Source organism: Molothrus aeneus, chromosome 4, assembly GCF_037042795.1.
Source record: "Molothrus aeneus isolate 106 chromosome 4, BPBGC_Maene_1.0, whole genome shotgun sequence".
In the NCBI taxonomy this organism is placed as follows: Eukaryota; Metazoa; Chordata; class Aves; order Passeriformes; family Icteridae; genus Molothrus; species Molothrus aeneus.
The window spans coordinates 38,154,020-38,175,270 of record NC_089649.1 but is presented as its reverse complement, the minus strand read 5'-3'; the positions used below and the strand labels follow the sequence as shown (position 1 = coordinate 38,175,270).

At 38.9% G+C, this 21,251-nt stretch overlaps 2 protein-coding genes across 2 annotated transcripts in view; one reads left to right on the top strand and one right to left on the bottom strand.

Annotated features, from left to right (window-relative positions):
* Nucleotides 1–9,435: 9,435 nt before the first annotated feature.
* On the bottom strand, nucleotides 9,436–19,436 carry SPCS3 (signal peptidase complex subunit 3). Its single transcript, XM_066548305.1, has 5 exons — nucleotides 19,218–19,436; nucleotides 16,650–16,723; nucleotides 14,047–14,123; nucleotides 12,505–12,620; nucleotides 9,436–12,058 (listed from the first exon to the last, which is right to left on the bottom strand). The coding sequence occupies exons 1-5, from the start codon at nucleotides 19,358–19,360 to the stop codon at nucleotides 11,926–11,928; spliced, it is 543 nt and encodes a 180-aa protein (XP_066404402.1). The 5' UTR covers nucleotides 19,361–19,436; the 3' UTR covers nucleotides 9,436–11,925.
* The window catches only part of ASB5 (ankyrin repeat and SOCS box containing 5), a 39,739-nt gene continuing 37,739 nt past the window's right edge, over nucleotides 19,252–21,251 (top strand). The window contains exon 1 of the mRNA XM_066548304.1: nucleotides 19,252–19,292. The gene's annotated coding sequence lies outside the window, so the exon portion shown is untranslated. The remainder of the gene's footprint in view (nucleotides 19,293–21,251) is intronic.

The window sequence follows — 21,251 nt, the reverse complement described above, 5'->3', positions numbered from 1 at the left end:
GTCCAGATCAAAAGTGGAAGCAGATTGGGCTGTCTCTCTGAAAACAATACTTTGCATGCCATAGTGTTTCTCCAATATAATTTTGACTTGGCTAGAACATTACTTTGGGTTTTCTTTAGCAGACCTTCTATGAAAGGTGGGAATTTCTAAAGCACAGACTTCAGTTGTGAGTCATTACTATTGTTTCCTTTAAATTTTCTCACCAGCTCATCCTGCACCACTTCCCTTGTTCTCATGAATGAGCAACAGTAATGGAAACGTACCCATTGGTAAGAAAGACAGAAAACTATTGTGATAGATTCTCAAATGTCCTGACAAAAAAAAGTCAACAGTTAATTCTAGTTGCTGATTTTAGGGCTGTTGTAGAAATGAAGAACTTAATATGAACTCATTTAATATGAACTTATTTCAACTTTGGAGCCATGAAACTCCTTAAGAGAAAAAAATAATCATCCATCTTGTACAACTTTGTTTTATGATCCATTACCGTAAAAAGGAAGGGGGATGTGATTTTAATCTTAAAATAATATCCCATTTGTGTAAAGGCAATGCATCATCAAAGCTTCATTTCCCCATAGCATCTCTGTATATCAGCACAAGGGAAAAAAAAAAAGTCTTTACATACCATGAAATCTTACCTCCTTTCGAGATTAATGAGCACTAGTCTGTACATACATTAAGAGGTCACTTGACCCCATCTGTTGTGCAATACCCAGGCACACTTGGATAAGTGAAGGAGACTGAAAAGCTTCATTTTCCTTCTATAAGTCATTGCATGCAAGTTTTGTGCTGTGTGCCCTTCATGCGTTACACCCTTGGAACTCCCTTTGACAGCAGTGGAATTTCTGAGAATGACATGAGTGTGGTACTGCCACATCAGGTTCGGCCAAGTGCTGCTTTCCTGCAGCAACCTCCCCCAGTTATTTGGTTTCTTCTAGTATTGGGACCAAAAGGTAAAAACCAAACAACCCTCCACCAAACAAATAGGAAAAAAACCCATGAAAAAAAGGGGAATAGTCTAGTTTTACTAAAGGCATGAAAGCTTTAACAAGTTGTAGCCTAGACCTCATTTTACTTAGCTACAAAGGAGGACAGCAGAGGCCAAGAACTTTCCAGCTGCCCTTTCATGAAGGGGCACTATGACACAAACTCTGACTAAACAGACACCTACTGCAATTTCTGTTTCAGCATAACTATCAAGGCCTTCAAACACAACCACAAATATTAACATTTCTCTCCTGTCAAGATTATAAATGTATGGATTTTAGGAAACAGTCTTATGATATTATTATCTAGCTTCTCATTTGCTGCACATTTATTCATGAAAACTGCCTCAAAAACCTGTTTTCTCTCGAAGCTAAGAACTTTCTCATATAGTTTAACAAAGCCCCCCTCTGCCATGTGTTACATTGCCATCTAGTGACACATTGTAAGGGTATTTTCTGCTGATAAACTATTCTCAATCACTTTTCCCTAACGAAATTTCACTCAGTGTATTAGCTTAGGGTTAATAAAAGATTATTCAAATCATTGATGTAGTTTAATAGGAAAGGAAATTTCATTATTTGATTGTTTTTAGAATAATTCGCACTGTGTGTTTGCTTTTCCATAATTAGCTCTTCATCAGTCTTGCTGGTATTTTTCAATATTGTTAATGGAAAAGACCTTTATATCAGTAGGAAGTGGAAGTATTTTCTCTTTCAAAAAGAGATCACACAGGACTATTGGCATGGTTACAGACCTTGCTGTTAGTGCTCTGAATAATTATATTAATAATTTTACTGGTTTTACATTTAAAATTGAACCTTCTCCTAGTGCACATCTTACATGCCATCACCTTATCAATACCAGGTGCTTTCAAAACAATAAATCTAAGAACCAATTAAATTAAGCTAGGCCTAAGCCAAAAATGAATGGGCTTGTGCTGAAGATGAGAAACATACACTGCTGTTGGGTTACAGCCTTCTCTCAAGCAGACGGTCAGATAAACCAGGGTGTCACATCCTCAGCTCACTGTGACACTGCAAATCTCCTGGAACAGGCACAAGATGCTCCAGCACCATCTTGCTAAGGTAATAAATGCTCTAGAGGGACACAGTCAAACCCCAGACTGACAACAGCCTTGGCAGGGCCCTGTCCTTCAGCTTTACAAGGCCTGTGGTGTGCACCCCAGACCTGGGGAGCTTGCACTGCGCTGCCTCTGGCTGCTCTCATGGCAGCTAAAAATCCAAATGAGGACAGTTCCAGAGAGCCTCATCATAGTTTGCACAAAGAATTGGTTGACAGGGTTAACTTTACCTGTCTGTAGTGTATTATACCAAACAATCTCTGAAATGTTGCAACTCTCCAGAACCTATTTTGTGCACAACAGCAAGTTTGGATGCCCTGAGCTGTTTTTATGCTTTGGACTTAGCCACTGAAGGTGACCATTTCACTGAACTTCTTGCAATTCAGAACAGAACAAGTAAGGTCCAAATGAGAAGAGTCTTGCCTCTGGCAAGAAAGTGATGCTGACCAGCTCAGGCTGCTAAGTCTAGTGATGAGACTGATTGTCCATCTGACTAAGTCCAGACTCACTGATTCTCTCTGCCTGAATGAAGGAGCAGTTACTTGCCATTCATTCACAGAAAACTGTTGGATCAGCAAGCTCTTCAAAATTACTTAGCCCCAACCCTTGAGTTGGGCCAATAAAGGTAGAAAAAGTATGTGAGATTTTCTTCCAATACTTTTACACTAAGTCATCCTCTTATCTGACACTTTGAACCTGCGTCACTTTCAAAGTGGTTTATGAACACTATTGATTCTTATTTATAGCCGATATCTTTGTCTTTCCCTTTTAAATTGGATCAAAAATACTTTCCCAGTGCTTGCACATAAGGGAAAACCCCACAACATTCTGCAACAGGTATAAAACCAAAAGGTCCCTGATAAATGTAGCACTCCTTTATTTCTCATATATACAGAACACAATATTTTCTTACAGCACTTATTTTGGCCCTTTTTACTTGAAGTGGCTAAAGTTGATGGGTAGAGGATAAAAATGGTTGGTTGTTTCTAATACAGTGGGAACTGCAGAGGCAGCACTTCTCATTTCATGCTCATGCTTTCTGTTGTTTTAACCATGGCTGCTTTGAGATTCCTGCTGCTGCAGCACTAGCAACTGACTTGTATCTTGTCTCCTTGGGAAGCAGCTGTTCCCACTTAGCAGGGGCAGATGCTCAGAACACAGACATTTACCTTAAAGAACGGGGTCACTGCGGTTATCTGTATAGAAATACCACCTCACTTCAAAGGACAGCTACTCCTGCTCCACTGCCCAAAAATTTACAAAAAATTTTGTTTTCTGTATGAAACACATAACAGGTAATAAATGCACTGAAAATTGCCTTAAACATATTCACTACAAAAGTGTAGCTTCAGAAAGAAGATGATGTTGACCAGACTTCATTCCCTACAGCAATCTCTACCCATACCATTCAAAGTTGGAAAATTTGATTTATATTTGCAATGAATTAGGACTCAAAATGCTTGTGAGACAACCAACCACCACTCCCTATATAGTTTAAAAGTCATCTGCATTTGTCATCTGCAGCTTTTTTTTTGGCCTATGAAAGATCTGTAGAGGACCCAAGAATAACATCCCAGAGTCCCGGGTCTGTCACAGATTTTAACTGTAAAGGTTTTTTCATTTACAACAGATGATGGCAAATCCCATCCCAGGGATGGGTTTCCCAGGGATAAACTAAACAGCACTCTCTTAAATGTCACCAGACACTTACTGCCTAGAGAACAGAAATGCAAGGATGTCACTTGTGTACACATATACATAATTGACTCATCTTTTTTTACTGTATTATACATGACATTAATACATATGTCAAATATTAAAAAAAAGTTACATTAAGACCACCACTGTCTAAATCCAAACACTCTGAAAATTCCTTTAAATTAAAATCTCTCAATTCGAGTAGGTAAAAAACTGCATAATGGCATTATATACCTAAATTTAAAATCCAAATATCTTATATATCCTACTATGAAAATGAACATGTCTCACTCTCCATAGTTTTGTAAAGTGAATGCCTGACATCTGCTGGTGAATATACAAACTGCATATTGTTGAATTAAACTCTGGTTTTTAGACTAAGGAAGATGTTTTAGAATATGTAGTTTATTCAAAGAAAAGATTAAAACTTTTAAAGATTATCACGATCATGACATAATGAGGTTTCAAAACTGAACTGCATCAATATTGCTTTTACTGGTTAGACTTGAGATAGGTTCTTAGATTTTCCTACAAAATTTCCCTACAGGAACGATCAAATCCAGTCCTCAAAAAACCAACATGAAAATCAATCATTTTTCCTCAATATGATTTTTGTTTACAATATTTTTACTATATTAAATTAGCAAAAACAATTTTAGTGCAATTACACTGCCATTTTGTTTAGATTGAACATTCTTCAAAAAGCTATTTCTACACTATTCTGTAATATTTCAGTCATGCTACCAGAAGTATAATTGTTGGTTAAAACAGCTGGAATGTCCATTAAAGCACTGACTTATAAAAGTCCAGTCTGTGACAAAGGAAACAATACACTTTTTTAAAGACTTCTCAAGACCCAGGAAAGATATGGGAGAAAATAAAAGATATTTCTCTAGAAAAAGCAGCAGAGACAACTGCTCCAGAATTGATCAAATGAAGGCTTTCAGTTTTTCACCTTCTCATGTATTGTGAAACTCTTTTTCTAAAATCTGAGGAATTTTTAGTATGGATAATTAGGACTCAATTGTTATGATTTTATGATACACCTTTGTAACACAATGTCTTGCTGAAACAATTCAGAAACTAATTTGTGCATTAAATAGGTCAGCATATCAGAATTAAAATAATCTTGCGGGATCACAAGTAGAAATCAGGAAGGAAAGGATACACCCAGGAAAATGAGAAGCTAAAATACTGTATGAATTCGTTAATATGGAGTAATATGAAAGTGGTAAAAAACTAAAGTATTTTTTGACAAAATTTAAAAGGGAAAAAACTTCCAAAGTTAACAACAGACCTTTGCTCAAACCCTATATGGATATCAAAGAGCAGAACTCCTTCTTCAGCCAGAGAAACCGATCCTTCATTCCAAACAAAAAAAAAATTTTGTTTGACAAGAATTTCTTTTGTAAAGTAAAAGCTGTTGTCTTCATTCATTTTTGGTTTTTCATTCTCCCTCTGTACCAACAAAAACAATCAAATATAATTAAAACTTGGTACAGTTTCTCTTGAATCCCTATATCATAAAGTGCATTTCTGGTGCTGAGCAACATAAACACTATACTTTGCTACTATACCACCAAAAAGAGAGCATAAGAGAATTACCATAAGTTTAATGGCAAATGTACATTAGTTTTCTGAAAGCAAACCATCCACAATTCTCTTTGACAGAATAAATTAATTAAAAAGGAGAGAGAGCTAAAAAATACAATAATTAATTAAAATCCATGCCATCAAAAACCTTCACTTTGGATCCAGGAAAAAAGTCATTTACACCTCATATAGCTCCCCGGGAAAGGGTAAATTTGTGTTGCGCCCTGTAGAAGTGGTCAGATCAATCTCAGTGTTTGATGCTGGTTCCTCTGAAATACAAGCAGCACTGAAATAAAAATTGCTGAAATTCCCTGGTGCTGACCAGTTCTTGAAGGATTACATTAAGCAACAGGTACACACATATAGCATAAATATTTATTGGATCTCCCTGAAAGGATAACAGCTTGTTACCCTGTATGTAAGATACAAATGGTAGTTCCCCATTCCTTGTTTTCTTTAATACTAAAAATTATGAATTTCAGAGTAGTGGGAAATTCTCATCCTGGGATCAGGAGAGCATTAAAAGACACAACACTACCAAACCCATGACATTACTATTATGGGAAGTATCCAGAAAAAAAACAACAAACAAACCCAGACATCTCTTATCTGAAGACACCCACTGGCTTTGATGAATATTGATGGATTCTTACACAGGTTATCTCACTTTGAGAAGTGGCCTACTGTCCATGCTGAGGATGTCAGCATCTGCTTTACAAATTTCTGATTAATAACTTATTAAAGTGAGAGACAGGGAAAAATGATAGTCATCTAGTCAAAGGCTCTACCTGTACCCTATTAAGTCAAAAAAAGTTTTATTAACTGAAAAAACAAATCCTAAGGAGATACTCCTTTTTAGAAGAGACACTTGACAATACAGAGAGGTGACAACTAGGCAAAGTTCACTGCTCATGTGGATCGAACCTTGTGAAATGAGGCAGTCTTTACAGTGAGATCAGGAAACGCATCTGATGAGATGTATAACATTTATTTCATTACAGCATTAAACCATACAAAGCATTTTACTTTTTAATTTTAAAATATAAAAACCCCCAAAAACAGTTCTTAAAAAGAAGAATGTTAATGTTGGTTGTTGCCACATGTGCATTTAGAATGCAGGCACTAGTGCACGTCTCTCTTTCTTACTATACTAATTCCTAAAGCAAAATGTCAATGAACAAGGAATATTTAATGAGCAATGGGGATTAGAAAAGGCAGGAAAGAAAAAGGAACCCTTGCCTGCTCTTTCTTTCAGAACTAGGAGAGAGAAAGAAAAAAAAATGAAGAAATTTACCTTCTAGAAATTAAAATAAAAAAAACCAAAAATCAACCAACCAAAAAAAACCAAAAAACAGCAACACCACCAAACAACAAAATGCAAAACCCAGAAAGACTTCAGCAGCCACAATCTGATCACTGTTACTTCCAAATTACAGTTAAACTAGTTTTATCTCAATCTTCAGTTACAATGTCACACAAAAAAGACCTCTCTCTGCCTCTCATAACTACATCTAACACCAGCCATTCTTAAGCATAAATATTTTTACACTTCGACTCAGAAATTAGTGTTTGGCTTATCTTCTTTACCCATCTCATAGCTTCTACCACCACACTCTGAAACCTCATCTGTGTATCAAATCCAACAAATTCCCTTCAGCACGAGCACATGGGAACATAGCAGTCTCTTGGAAAACAAAAGCAAACCCTGACAGAGCAAGAAGAAACACTGAGCAAGGAGGCAGACTGAATGAATAGCACTGTACCTGCTGTGCACGTTACAACACAGAAGCAAAACCCCACACGTGGCATCCAAATCCCAGTTCTGCCAAAGGCCTGCCCAATTAAGAGTTCTCAATTATCCCTTCTGGTTACCAACCACCTGTGCAGCCAGCTGGTGGAACCTGTGGTGGGTTTATCACATGCCACACAGGCAATTCTAGTTACCCCAGGATACTGTTTTGAAGACTGTTGCTTGCAAAAGCACTTCCAGTATGGCTTAAGAATGCCAGGAACTTTCTGGAACTAAATGTGTATTTTTTCTTGTAAAGCACTTGGAAATCGTTGCATTACAAGTGCAAAGCACATGATGACTGCTGCTAACAAAGTTAGTGGTACAATACAAACATGTCTTCCAATTACAGAAATGTTTGCTCACTGTCATGGTCCTCTAGCACTGGAAATATGTATGTCCTCTAACCCATTTCTGCCAATTTTATAATTTTAAAAGTGTGCCAGCTATTTCTTCAGAATTTACGTGAGTACTACCAAGGAGCAAAAGGGAATACAGCTGGGAAGCAGAAGAAAGTTTCAGATGAATTTGTCCATGGTTAACCCACGGTTGTTCTTTTTCCACTTTATTTTCTAAATAGTTTATTCACAGAGGATTTAGAATTTCATTATTAGACCATTAGTGATTGAAAAAGACAGTTGTGTTGAAGCTTGGAGTAAACAGGTAGGGGTAGCGAGAAGGAGGGAAGGTTGAGAGGAGGGAAAGAGGAGAAGGTGGAGAGAGATGGAGAGAAAAATCCTGGCCATGCAGATAATTACAGGGATGGCTGAGAGAATTGGGCTGTTCGACCTGGATAAAGTTCCAGGAACTTCTAATTGAGGCCTTCCAGCACTTGGGAGGGGCCCTAAAGAAAGATGGGCATTAACACTTTAGCAGGGCTTGTTGAGATGGGACAAGGGATAATGGTTTTATACTGAAGAAGGCTGGATTTATAGAAGGGAAGTTTTCTACAATGAGGGCAGAGAAGCACTGAGCATGCTGCCCAGAGGTGTTAGATGTCCCATTCCAGGAAACGTTCAAGGTCAGGCTGGATGGGGCTCTGGGCAGCCTGGTGGGGTTGGAGATGTCCCTGCTCACTGTAGAGGGGTTGCATTAGATGGCCTTTAAATGTCCTTTCCAACCCAAGCTCTTCTATGACCATTCTAAATACTGAATACTCGTTTCCATCTGTGCCTCATCTTCGGCTCATTATCTTCAATAACATTGGGAAAATGGTCTGCGGGCAGTGTTGGAGGGCACCAGAAAAAGATCCAGAAATTGTTTGGCTTGTTCAAGCTAAGTCTTGGATTTTTTTTTGTTTGTTTGTTTAATAAAAAGATGCCTGATATAACTACTGCAATATGAGCATAAACCCATATGTGTAGAATGGGACTTTTCAGGCTAAACAATATCTGTCTGTTGACTTGTTTTTGAATGAACAGTTTAAAATTTTATAAGTTTTAACTGTTTTAATGAAAAAAAATTCCAAAATAAAGCAGCCAAATAAACCAGAAAAACTTATCTTGAAGTCTGACAGTTATTCTGTATGGATTTTCTGACACAAATTTGGAGCAAGACTGCTTCTCCAGTACCCGAGTTTTCAGCTTAAATAGCTTTCATTTTGCAGAACAGATATGTAAAACCTACCATCTTAAAGCAATTTTCAGAACATTTTCAACAGCTGGAATCCAAAAATTCTGCAGGAACTCTATTTAAATCTTGCTAGTAAGCAATATATTAACTAGCTTTAATTTCATTGTTCAGAAGAAATATATTAAAATAATTAACAATTGATAGAAATAATTTATTTTCTCAATGTCTATCTTCAATAACTGTAGACCCACCCATAAATAAGACTGCCTGCTCAGGGGAGCAGAGCTCTAAACATAGATTTTTCAAAGCTATTTTGCCCCTCCTGCACAGAGCTGTCAGTGTAGTGCTGCATGTTTTTGATGGCAAATGGAAACGCAGGCTACTTTAAAAATTTCCCTTTTTCAGTCCTTACACAAGAACTGCTGTCTCCAGAATCTCACTTAAAAATTATTATCTGAAATGTATCTTTAGCATTTTCAGTTCAGCCTCTCCCCATTAAGTAAATCACTTGCCAGGGAATATCTTGTTTGTACATATTACTTCATGAACCAGCAATATTTGGTCAGCAACACAGCTAAGAGAACACTCAGCTGCCAGCAGTACTAGTACCTCATGAGATGTGTGAGACAAGAGGAAGTAAATGCCATTAGTTTCCACAAAAGCACATTCTTTTTGTAAATGCTTTGAGAATTGTCACAACAAAATACAGTAGTCATTTGACTTTTGGAAAGGCTTTTTACTTTTTTATAGAGATCAGTTGAGGAATTTGCCTCCTTAAATTCTGAACCAACACCCTGTCTCAGTGGCTCAGGAGCAAAAACCAAGCTATTACAGCATCAAGTCATCATTTATGCTGGCCTTTTCATCAGGTCAAAAACAAGTTCTTCTCTCCAAGAATTTGAACTCCATGATGGTTTCTTCATCCCTCTAAAATGCTTACCTCAAACATAATTTCTCTTCACAGGGAAACACAAGTAAAGCATCAAACATCACATTTGAAAGCTACTGTTTCTGTGTTTTGAAATTCTGCTACTGTCTGCTGGGAGGAATATACCATTTTGTAGGACAGAAAGTAGCTTTCTCCCTGATGCTCTTTGACAGCAGATCCATGTCTCTGTACTTAAAGCTTCTCTTTAATAGGCAGCAGACATTATATTCATTGGAAGAGTACTGCCAAAGGAATGCAGGGAAGTGGTTGAATGCCAAGCCACAAGAAATGCTTCAGTAAACAATTCAAGAATATAATTTATGACAAAACCAACCACTTATTTGGCAATTAGCAAAACAAATCCACAACTTTGCCCAATTATCTCTAAAAATATTTTGTTTTCCTTATCTATGACAGTTTTAAGTTCTCTGTAACAGTTTTTAGAGCCATATATACAATTGATATCAAAGCACAGCAAAAATAGTATGTGTTTCAACGTGCTGATTATACTACTCTGTGGAAAACAGCACAAGTTCAGAGAACTGAAATTCATGCAAATATGCTGGATACAAATGACAAATTCTCCTACAACATTCATGTAAAAAATTTTTTTTAGTTTTTGCACTTAAAATTTCGTTTGTACAGACAAAGCACCTTTTGGGAATTTTTTTCAAGACCTTTTTTGATTAATACATCAACGTGAAGAATGTATTAAATAGTCACTAAGGGACAATTCATAAATATTAAAGATCCCTTTTTAAAAGCAAGTTAGTTCCTTCAAAATCAACCAGCTCCTAGGTGAACTCAAAACAAAGGGAGATACTCTGCTCCGATCTTTTGCATCTCTTCTTTTATAAGGGTTTTCACAATGCAGTTCTCATCATTTTTCCTATTACTTTTTTTCTGATTTACAGCATTAAAACCTGAGTTTTAGTTTCCTCTTTTTCCAAGTGTCCGGTACATCTAGAACATTCCGTCTGGCAATGAATTACCTTTGTCATGCTTTGTTTGAAGACTCACATGTAAATCAGGCACTGTGCCAGGGGGACAGCAGATAGAAGGGCGTGCTCCTTCTCCTGGCTGTCTCCTGGAGGGCCCGAATGCACCTGTCAATCACTGCAAGCCATTGCATTGCCTAAGGCATCCTGGTACCCTGCTCCTTCCCTCCTCTCAACCCCAACAGCACTCCCAGCTGTAGCTGAGGGAAGGAGCACACACAGGGGGATGTGCAGCCACAGAGGCCACTTTTTCTGCAGAGGGGCTGCCTGAAGCTGCTGCATGCTGCTTGCTACCTTTCCTGGCTCATGCAACCAAGCCTTGCAGGTAGACTCAGTGACAATCAGGTTGGTAAATCTGCCTCAATTACTCTATTTTACCATGGGGAACTCCTCTGCTTTGGAAAGGTTTACCCAGACTGTTTAGGGAACATCTATCCTTTCCCTTGCTGTGGAAGATCCCCTCTGATATCGGTTGTCTCAGTCCCTTCTGGGACAAGCACGTTCATTCTTCCTTGATGAACAGATCCCAGTAAAAATCTAGAGATTCCATTTCAGAAAGTCTTTCTTTACCTAAAGCTTTTTCTTTTCTTACTGACTTAGCCTTATGTCTTATGCTTAAAGAAATAAGACTCATACTGAATAGATTTCTTTTTATTCTTCCAGTTTGCTGCATTGCAAGCAGCTATTAAAATGATTTGTAATACAGAACTGAATGTGGGCTTCATCAGTGGCACTCAAGATTTGAGGCTGACAGATAATGAACTACCAGTTTTCCAAGTAGTTGCTGACAGTCCTAGAAAGGACCAAGTTTAGCCTACTGTAACATACTGCACATGGATTTAAAAAAATGCCCTAAAACAGCCATTTCCTTCAGGCACTTCCAGAAACCAACTCCAGAAGGTATATTTGAGTTCTACACAAAATAAATAAGAATAACAGTACTTAAAAAGCCCAAACACAGGAAGACTACCTTCTGGTTTAAAAATATTTATTTAAAAGAAAAGGAGATCTATACTTAAATGGCCAAGAAAAAAAAAAATCCTCAGTTTCCCCCCTCAAAACCGTTACTCTGTAATTTACCTTTCCCTTAAGTTTCAGCTTCAATGTTCTATTAAAAAAAAAACAACCGAATTTTCATTTCCTTTTCCTATGCTACTATCCTGAGGAAATTAAGCTCCATTCAGTGAAAAGTTGCATGGGATGCAAGGAGAAACTGCAATAAAATGTATCCACAATATACAAGTATAAAAATATTTTGCTTATGGTTCAGTACTATAATTTAATAACTTTTTGTTGTTTCATAGGTATCTGGGAAAGGTACAGACACATGTCCTGATCCTGTTACAAGAGGTAGAATGCCAGCATTTGGTACAACATTCCAGGAGAGAGTCAAGGTGATATTCCTGTTTCCCCTGCAAAAGCAACAAAGACTATCAGCACAAACACTCAAGTTAAGTGATTTAATTAACAGTTACTAGTATTAAATAAATTGGGATACAGATTGTTTATCTGCTCCAGAAACAACAAGCTGTTTAATTTTAGGTAGTTACTGCCTACTTTTTTTTTTACTTGACTCCTTTGGAGTTGGGTGCATCACAGAACCAATTTTACACAGACTGAAGGCAGAAACCCAGAAGCCTGTTGCTCATAATAGCGGTGCATCTTCCAGTCTACAGAATACATAGGATATCTTGTACCCCAAGGCCATCTTCTAACAATGAAAGATGCAATAGAGATGACAGAGTATCACATAGAATACAGGTACCTTACTACACCAATGAACACATGTATTAAATGCAAAGTATGTAAGTAAATCAAGATATCATGAACACTAGTAATAAAACAAATATTTACTTACTTGAGACCATTTCCATCATCAAAGAAAAAGTACTTTGACTTCATGTCTTTTAAGGACAGCCTTGGGTTATCTCCTCTCAACATGATCTTGTCCCAAAGGACCACCTGATTTAGGGCCTAAAATCACAATTGTAATTAAGTCAGCAAGGTATCTTACCAGATCACATTCAGACACTGGAACTTCATTGCACTATTCCTCTAAAACCCCCTTTTGCAAGTACATGCTTGCAATCCATAACTAATTTAACAAAGTAACACTTCACAGTGGGGTAATGTAATACTACCACACAGTGAAGTGTGGCATGGAATAAATGGAAACAACAAGGAACATCTTAAAACACAAGAAAGACATTTAAAAAGAAATCATATGCTTTAGAAGAATTACAAAGCATAAAGCGGTTTCCTTCTGACTTGCAAAGGTAAGTCACTTTCAAAGCAGTATTTAGACTTTGTTTCAAATAAAGGACTTAAACTGAGTTAGCATGACTCTGCTTATGTCCGTATCATTTTTCCAACTTTAATGGAAATCTCTATTTTAATTGCAAGCATAACCCCAAAAAATTTATTAACAGTTGAAAAAGTGAGATCCCAAGTTCTTACGTTACTGGAATTTACACTCTAAAGTGTAAATTCTTTACACTGTAAAGTGTAAAGTTGTTTCAAGTAGATGCTAAACAGTCTTGTTTAGTAATTTATAGAACAATTTAGAAAAATACATCTCAGTATTTGTGAGAAGTGTTGAGTTACATGAAAGAAAAATCTAAAATATGGAACAATACAGTAAAATCACTGTACAATCTAGTACAAACACAATATCCACCATCTTGTTTAATATAACTAAGGTACTTAAAAAAAAAGTTAAAAAAGAAGGCCAGTTTTGTGCAGCAAGTTAAGAAAACCCCCAAGTTTCACCATATCCTTGCAATGTGACCACAGCAGCTTTAACTAGAATTCAGTGGTACTATGGCAGCATGGTCTTTCATGAAAGCAATTTTTTTAAAGGCTGCTCCACATAGCTTTTATCAGATTAGTAAAAAGGGTTTTCAGCTATCCCAAAGGGAAGGCTCAGTAGCAACCAATTCAAAGCAACATGGCAAATTATTTTGAGAAGTATGACAAGGTAATGTAAATGAATTACGGGGCTACAGTAACTGGTAGGATCAACTGTGATCTATGAACAAAACACACACCACATCGGGCCAGCCCAGAAGCCACTCCCTCTTGTTTCTAACAACAGTCAACTGCAGAAATTTAGGGAAAAAGTAAAATGGACAGAAAAGGTGAAAAAACTCATTTACAGTATACTGCAACACAAGGCATGTGTTGTTTTTCTCCCATTCTACTGGGCATATATCAAGTTAGGTTTTATGGAGGTGAACTTCCCAGCCTACGGTTTAACTGTCAAGAAAATAATCATGAAGGCCAGTGCAGGCTAGTAGGAAATGCTGGTGGCCTTAACTCTTCTCAGCAGAACTACAGAATGTTTAAAAATAGCTGCAGTACTAAAATGAGTAATTGCTTCAAACCTCTTTTTAATACTTACATTGTTTTTTGTTGAATATTCTGCAGACAAATATAGAAACAATTGTTTAACATTCCAATCAAATATACTCTGCAGATGTATGCAAGTTAAGAAAAATACCATACTGTACTTACATAACCTTGTTTTATTTTCACTAGATCTAAGTAGTCTATAATCATTACAGTGAGCTCTTACCTTTCAACATACCTCATCTTACTCATAAATCAGAGCACTGCCAGCAGTTTGAACACAAGTTTTAGTCATAATAAAGTGACAGGTTTTCAGGTGAGTATTTCTTTTTACTACTTATGAAATCTAGCAGCTATTTCTCCTCCAATAATTTAAGAGCTCTATATTTGACACTGCAAGCTAGCAACCACAATCCTCTGCTAGACAACCTATTATAAAACCTTAAGCATAAAAGTCACAACAGAATTCTTCCACAAATATCCCCAAGGCAATTTTTTATAGTATCAGAGAACCCTTGCATCCAAATACAGTAACATTAAACAATATATAAATACAAAATCGGTGATGAGGAGGGAATTCAAAGAGCCTTTAATGCCCATGTTAGGGAAATTAGAATATGGGAAGTATTTCATATTGGAAGGGACCCCAAAAATTAGCAAATTTGATTCTTTACTGACAACCAAGAAAGCTTACTAGACTTGAACAAAAAACTCTTGATCAGATTTTTGATCAGCAGTAAAGAACTGATGACTGCCATTTGAGACAGTATAATAATGCTGGGATTCTAAACAGTTGTCTGTTTATTTAACAGACGTATATGTGTGTGACTGCTAAGGAAACACTTTTTAATTCACAATAGAGATTAGCTGTAATCTTTATTTCCTAGTCCTCTTTTCTATTCTATTTGCCATTATCTCAAAGAATAAATAGATTCCCTAACCAGCCTCAAAATCTGTTTCTCCTTCTTCCACTCATCCCAAGACACACATGTTTTTCAGTTACTAATTCAAAGGGCAAGAAAGGAAAGAATTAAATATTTAACTCCTGTCCCTGCAAGAATAGGTAGAAATATTTTACTTGAAGATTTTTTGGCACCTGGCTCAAAATACCCAACAAGATTTTGAAGATCTCCTTGATAGGACTTCTTATCACTTGCAAAAGTTAACAATGAATTAAATAAGCTTAAAGGAGATTGTCAAAATTCTATGCTCCCTTTCCTTTGCCTAGTTCCTTTTTCTAACTGCCATTTTATTTAACTTCTCCCAGGACGAACAACTTCTTTCTGGTAGTTAACACAGTCCATGTACCTGTATCTCTTCACAAATTTTGAACAAAAAAACCTACCAGACTTCTACAGCTCTACATATTGCAAGCTTTGTTTATGCCAGGCATGAGAGATTCAGTCAGAAGTGGTTTTTTAAAAAAAGGCTGTTACTAGTAGCAGTCATTCAAACATGGAATCTTTATGCTCACATATTGCAGACTAATCCTTTTATAAGAACATTTCTTTTAGAGGTCCTGTCCTGCTTTACTCTGCTTCTCTCTGTACACAATGTGTACAGGTCTGTGCATCTAATTTAGAATTTCAGTCTCTGTTTTTAATATGTATAAGCATTTCAGAGGTAAAACTCAGGAACTTACTTCTCCTGCTTCCAGTTGATAAAAAAAAAAGTGTTTGCACCCTTTTCCTGTGCAAACAGGCCTGCAAAAATCTGATTAACCTGTTTATCCAGCATTTGTATCAGGCATTGTGTTTTGTGTGGTCTGCTCACACAAGACAGTGTTCTTCAAAAGGGCGAAACCAAAACACAGAGGTGATCAGTGCCTTGCCTAACAGACAAAAACCAGCAGACAAGGAAAAATCCCAGGATCCTCAGACCAGCTGCAAAACACGGTTTAGTGTAATCACCTGAACATGCCACCTATTATTTGGTACTGACTTCTGAAGAAAAACTCTTTCAAGAGCCTAAATCCAGACTAGCAGGGAAGCAAAGAAATACAAAAAAACCCCTGCAAAACTGCAACAGCAATTGAGAAAGAGGCCAAAAAACAATGTGATACATCTTTCAGTGAATTGTATGCTTCCCAATGAATTTCATACTATTCAATACTAAAGATTAGAGTATTTAACATCTAAGCAAGTAAACTATTACAATGCCTTTTTTATTTTCAGAAAATGACAGGTACTTCTATGCAACTATTATACAGTCAGGACTTAGAAAGCCTCACAACAAAGTGAGTTTGAAAGCTGCAGTTCCTAGATCAGTATGACATTCAAAACAATATCCTATACAAACCTTACCATTAATCCACTCCTCAAACCACTGATACAAACTTCACTTAAAAGTAATAATGTCTAGATGTTAAACTGTGTTCCCCATTATTAGATACAGTGCACTTAACAAAAGAGCCTGATTTCAAAAACAGGCATTAAACAACTTGTCATCTACTAGAGACCAAAGAGCTGGTTTAAGTTCTATTTCACTGCCATAGCTATGCAAAATACTATTTTTAGCTGCTTTAAATTTTTATTTTTAGACAAATTGCTAGTTTTCCCCATGTCCTGAATATCTGAAGATTATAAGGTAACAAAAATAGCATCCAAGTGTTCTCATTCCAAAAAATCTGCAAACCATTTTTTCCATTAAGGATATCTGCAGTAATGTCAAATGTGACGAATCCCAGATCACTTCTTTCTCTAGGTCCAGTGAAATCTTCTACATTTTTTCTAGGAGAAAACAAAACACAACACAAGATTATCCTTTCTCATTATTTATATCTTACACGTGACAAAAATTATGGTTTTTATTAGCTATTTCCCCCATCCATTTTCTGTATTTTGCTTTATATACTTCTGGCTAAAATGCAATCAACATTACAAACTAACACCTACCTTCCAGAAATTATGGTGTCCCAGTTTTAAATGTCAGGCCTTGACACCACAGTGTCTAAGACATATACGTAGCCTATTGACTTTTTCCTGTTAACAAAAATCTATATATACAAAATCTAGACTACATTTCATTTTAGTAAAATATGTTTTAGCATCTCCATATAAGTAAAACTGATTGGGACACCATCAGCATAGCAGTCTGCTGGCAACCACATTCAATATTATTTATCAACCGTCCTTGAAGAAACAAAAAAACCCAAAGCATCTCGTGAGGCTTTGACCATTCCAATACAAAAGTTTACATGCATAGCTCACGCAAGTTTCAAGATTTATTCCTGTGATGTATTTAAGTAACAGCATGAAGAAAATAGTTATTTTAATCTACATTCTGGAAAATGGTATAATTTTGGAAGGCTTTATTATAAGCGTACATTTGGAAAACTACCTCATGTTGCCACACTAAATCACAATGGAAAGAGCAACTGGAAAATAACAGACACACAGCAGATACTGCCATATGTATTCATAAAGCTTATCAGTTTACCAAACTTACCATCTACAAAGAGGAATACCACAAGCAATTAGCTTGGCCATCAACTATGAACCTCAACTCTTAATTGAACAGGTTTTTTTATGAATTATGAACTTCATAGCTATATTTATTACAGTTCATAAATTAGTCAATTAAAATATTATTTCATTAAAACCAGGTTTAGTAATCTCAAATTAAAAGAAAAGGTTACAAGTGAAGAAAACACTTTTGGAGATAGCAGAAAAGAAAAACACCACCAAATCTTCACAATTTAAGCCTTGTAATGAATTTTCATCTCTTTGCAAAAAAGCAGTATATTTTTAAGTGGAAAACCTTATCAAGCACTTGACTTCACCTCTTAACCACTGTCAGTCAGATGGAGTAGCAGGCCTAAGTTTGGGGTCTCCAGAATTTCTTAGACATTCAAGAGAAGCAGATTAGGTGTAGCACCTCCCAGTAACACCAGATCTGTGTGCATCACAGAAGGGACTGGCAATACACATTTCAGCCAAATCAGGCATTTGTATGCTGCCCTATATATGCTGAGCTCACCATAACACTCGAAGACATGCTTTTATGTCAAGTTTGTGCTTTTGCAATCCTCAGTGTAGCACTGAATACAGGTTATTGTTTTTTTTTCCTGTGGTATTAAACCAGTCTGAAAGGTGATGGCAGTCCCTTTATTTGCCTTCATGTCTCCTTTCAAGTCCTGCTATTAGGCATCCACAGGTGACACCTACCTTGGGGTGGTTCCAAAGCTCCACAGAATCATCACCAAATCACAGAATGGCCTGGGTTGGAAGGGACCTTAAAGATCATCAATTTCCAACCTCCCTAACATGGACAGGGACACCTTTCACTAGTCCAAGTTGTGCAGAGCTCCATCCAACCTGGCACTAAACACTTCCAAAGTGTGCTGCTTTAGCTCCCTAATCTGAGCCAAAACCAACCTAACAAAAAAGCATGACCTGAGTTAAAGCAGGTCAGTTAAATGTCCTATGAGCCAGATTCCCCAGTGGCCTCTGGTAAAGAACCACGTGGCAAAAACGGGAGCAAAGGCCTCCACTCACATGTGGCTGTAACAGCTGCTCAAATGCTTGTGAAACTACTGCTCTCCATATCACACATACTTAACTTAATGGAAGTTCTCTGTGAGGAAGTCTCCTTTTGGAGAAAAAAACCCCACCCTGAACTAACACCAAAATTGGGGAAAAAAGGTTCCCCTGCACAAGTTTGCATCAGCCCATTTTAAGAGTAGGCAACACGTTTTGATGTGGTATTGTGTCCTACACCTGGTCCATTCCGCAGAGAAGAAGCCATCCCAATCACTTTGCTACCACAGAACAGAAAGTATGCTAGGTTATCAATGGGGAAACCCAAGAGAGCTACTAATCAAAAGCAAAACGTACTACGATGGGATAAATGTTCACAGGATAAACTCCACGTTCCTGTAACCCCTTGTCTCTCCACAGCCGCGGGCAGCAGCTGGCTCCGCTCCGCTCTCGGGGAGGCGCGGGGCCGAGGCAGCCGGGCCGCTCCCCGAGCGCCGCCCCGGCTCCCGCCCGGCAGCGCCGTCGTGGGGCTCCCCCATTGGCCCGCCCGGAGCTCAGGAGGCCGAGCCCCGAGCGCCGCGCGAGCCGCCGGCCGCCCCTGCCGGCCGCCACCGTCCTCTCACCCGCCCCGGCCCCCGCTCTCGGCTCCCGAGCCCCTCACCACCTCAGCGGGCAGCGGCCGCCGCCCGGCCGGGCCCGGCCCTCCCCCGCCACTCCCTTCCTTCCCTCTCCGCGCCGCACTCACAGCGTGACCCGGGAGACGGCGATGCGGACGGGCACGCTGCGCTCCTTGAAGGCGGTGGTGATGAAGCAGCCGAAGGTGAGCGCCGCCATCACGCTCAGCGAGAAGGCGAAGAGCGAGTTGGCCCGGGACAGCACCGTGTTCATCTCCCCGCTGGGCCCGGCCGGGGCTGCGGCCACTGCTCGGGCGGGGCGGGCGCGCGGACGCGGCAGGAAGCGGGCGGCGGCGGGCAGGGGGCGCGCGCGCGCGCGACCGCCGCGAGGGGCGTGGCCTCCCGCCGGCTGGGCGGGCTCAAATGAGGCCACGCCCCGTATCAACCCCTCCCCGTTCCGCCAGGAGATGGGCGGGGCCGGTGCCGGGCCGGAGCGCGACATGGCGGCCGCGCGGGGGCGCGTCGGGCGCTGTGGGTTCACTGTCTGCCGCCGCCTACCGCGCTCCCAGGGCGCTTCCTCTCACAGGACATCTGTCGCTCTGCTGATTTTTGCATTCGTGTAGCAAAGCGTAAATGAGTTTTAGGCGGAGGCTTGTATTTTCAGTTGATGTCCGTATCTTGCTTTCACTGGTGATTTGCCATTCTCTCCCTTGCTTCCTATAGGATGTTCCTATTCATTTGCCTTTCATTACACACGTGCTCAGTTTGACAATGTTCTTGCCTAGAAATTTCCTTCAGTAGCTAGGCTAGGCTTGTTCCTGGAATCTTTTTCTTTGGCGTGGTGATCTCACACCGTTGGCAGGATGAGGTTCACCTTACCCCACCAATTTAGTTGAAGTTTCAATTTAAATTGGTACCAGCAAAGAGCAGTTTAAGTACTGAGGTGATTCCTTACTCTTCTCGGGGCCCCTCTTTGGTGCCCATTCCTGCTTCCCGGACCTGCAACGTTATCCATGTGGGAGCCCAGGGGAATGAGAGCTTTTCAATGCTTTGGGGCCCATTTTTTTGGTGTTCCCAACCGCTGTATTCGTGTGTATTAACTATACCAGAACGGATAAATCGGGATTTCTGGGGGCTGCCAACAGGTGTCAGCAGTGATTCGGTTATGTTTAATTTCCCGGCCCTGAGGTTGCAGTGCTGCAAACACTGGGAGTAGGAGCAGGAGCTCAGATGCAGGAGTCTGACAGGGTGGAAGCCTCATGGGGACAGAAGGGAGAAGAAGGTGGGCGCTGCCAGGCCATTCTGAAATACCTCTGTTCTGTAATGATGGCGCTGTTTCTTTTCCTCCCTGTAGCCAAGACCCAGGTCTATGAATCAGGGAAGAAAAATCTTTGCAGATAAAGGTAGGAAATAGAAAAGGAAAAGGACCATACTGAGGCTTTTTGTTTCCCCCCAGACTGAGTAGCTGCAGCACATGTCAGTTTAGCCTGTAGGATGTGAAGGTACCTATGGGGACATTCCTTTGGGGACCCTGTGTTCCACTATCTGTGCATTTGTCACATTGGAATCAGTCACAAAGTGGGTAGACTCTTTTCTGGATTGTATTTTTTAAGTATTGGCCTTTCTGATATTTCATAAGAGTTTCAGCATCACAGAGAGTTTCTTGTGTAAAGGTTTTAGGCTTTTAAGGGCTTGTTATTGTTTTATGCTATTCAAAATATTAATTATTGTCATGGTTTATGGTCTGGAACTTGTTGTTGCTGAAACCTTGGATTATTTTTGCTGAAAAATGGGTACTTTTCCCCAAAATAGTTGAAGACTTAGAAGCATTAAGGAAGCTTTTACTGTAAGCTTCATTTGAGAAGTTATAAAATGTCTGCTGCTTTCTAAAGGATAGCTCAAAAGAATACCATGAATACCATTTTTTTCTCATATCTACAAAGAAAAGAAGGCTTAATCACCTTTGTTCTTGTTTTTAGTTCATGTAGTTGCTATTTATAGAGTTTTTCGTACTAAACAACTCTTTAATTTAAAAAATGGCTCTTTGGCAGAATTTACAGGAATAAAGTAGTGAAATTTTCAAAGCAGTCATTAGGTACCTGCAAAAGATCAAAATCAAAAGGCTTAGCCAAATTAATGTCTTTTTAAGGCAGTGCATAAATATG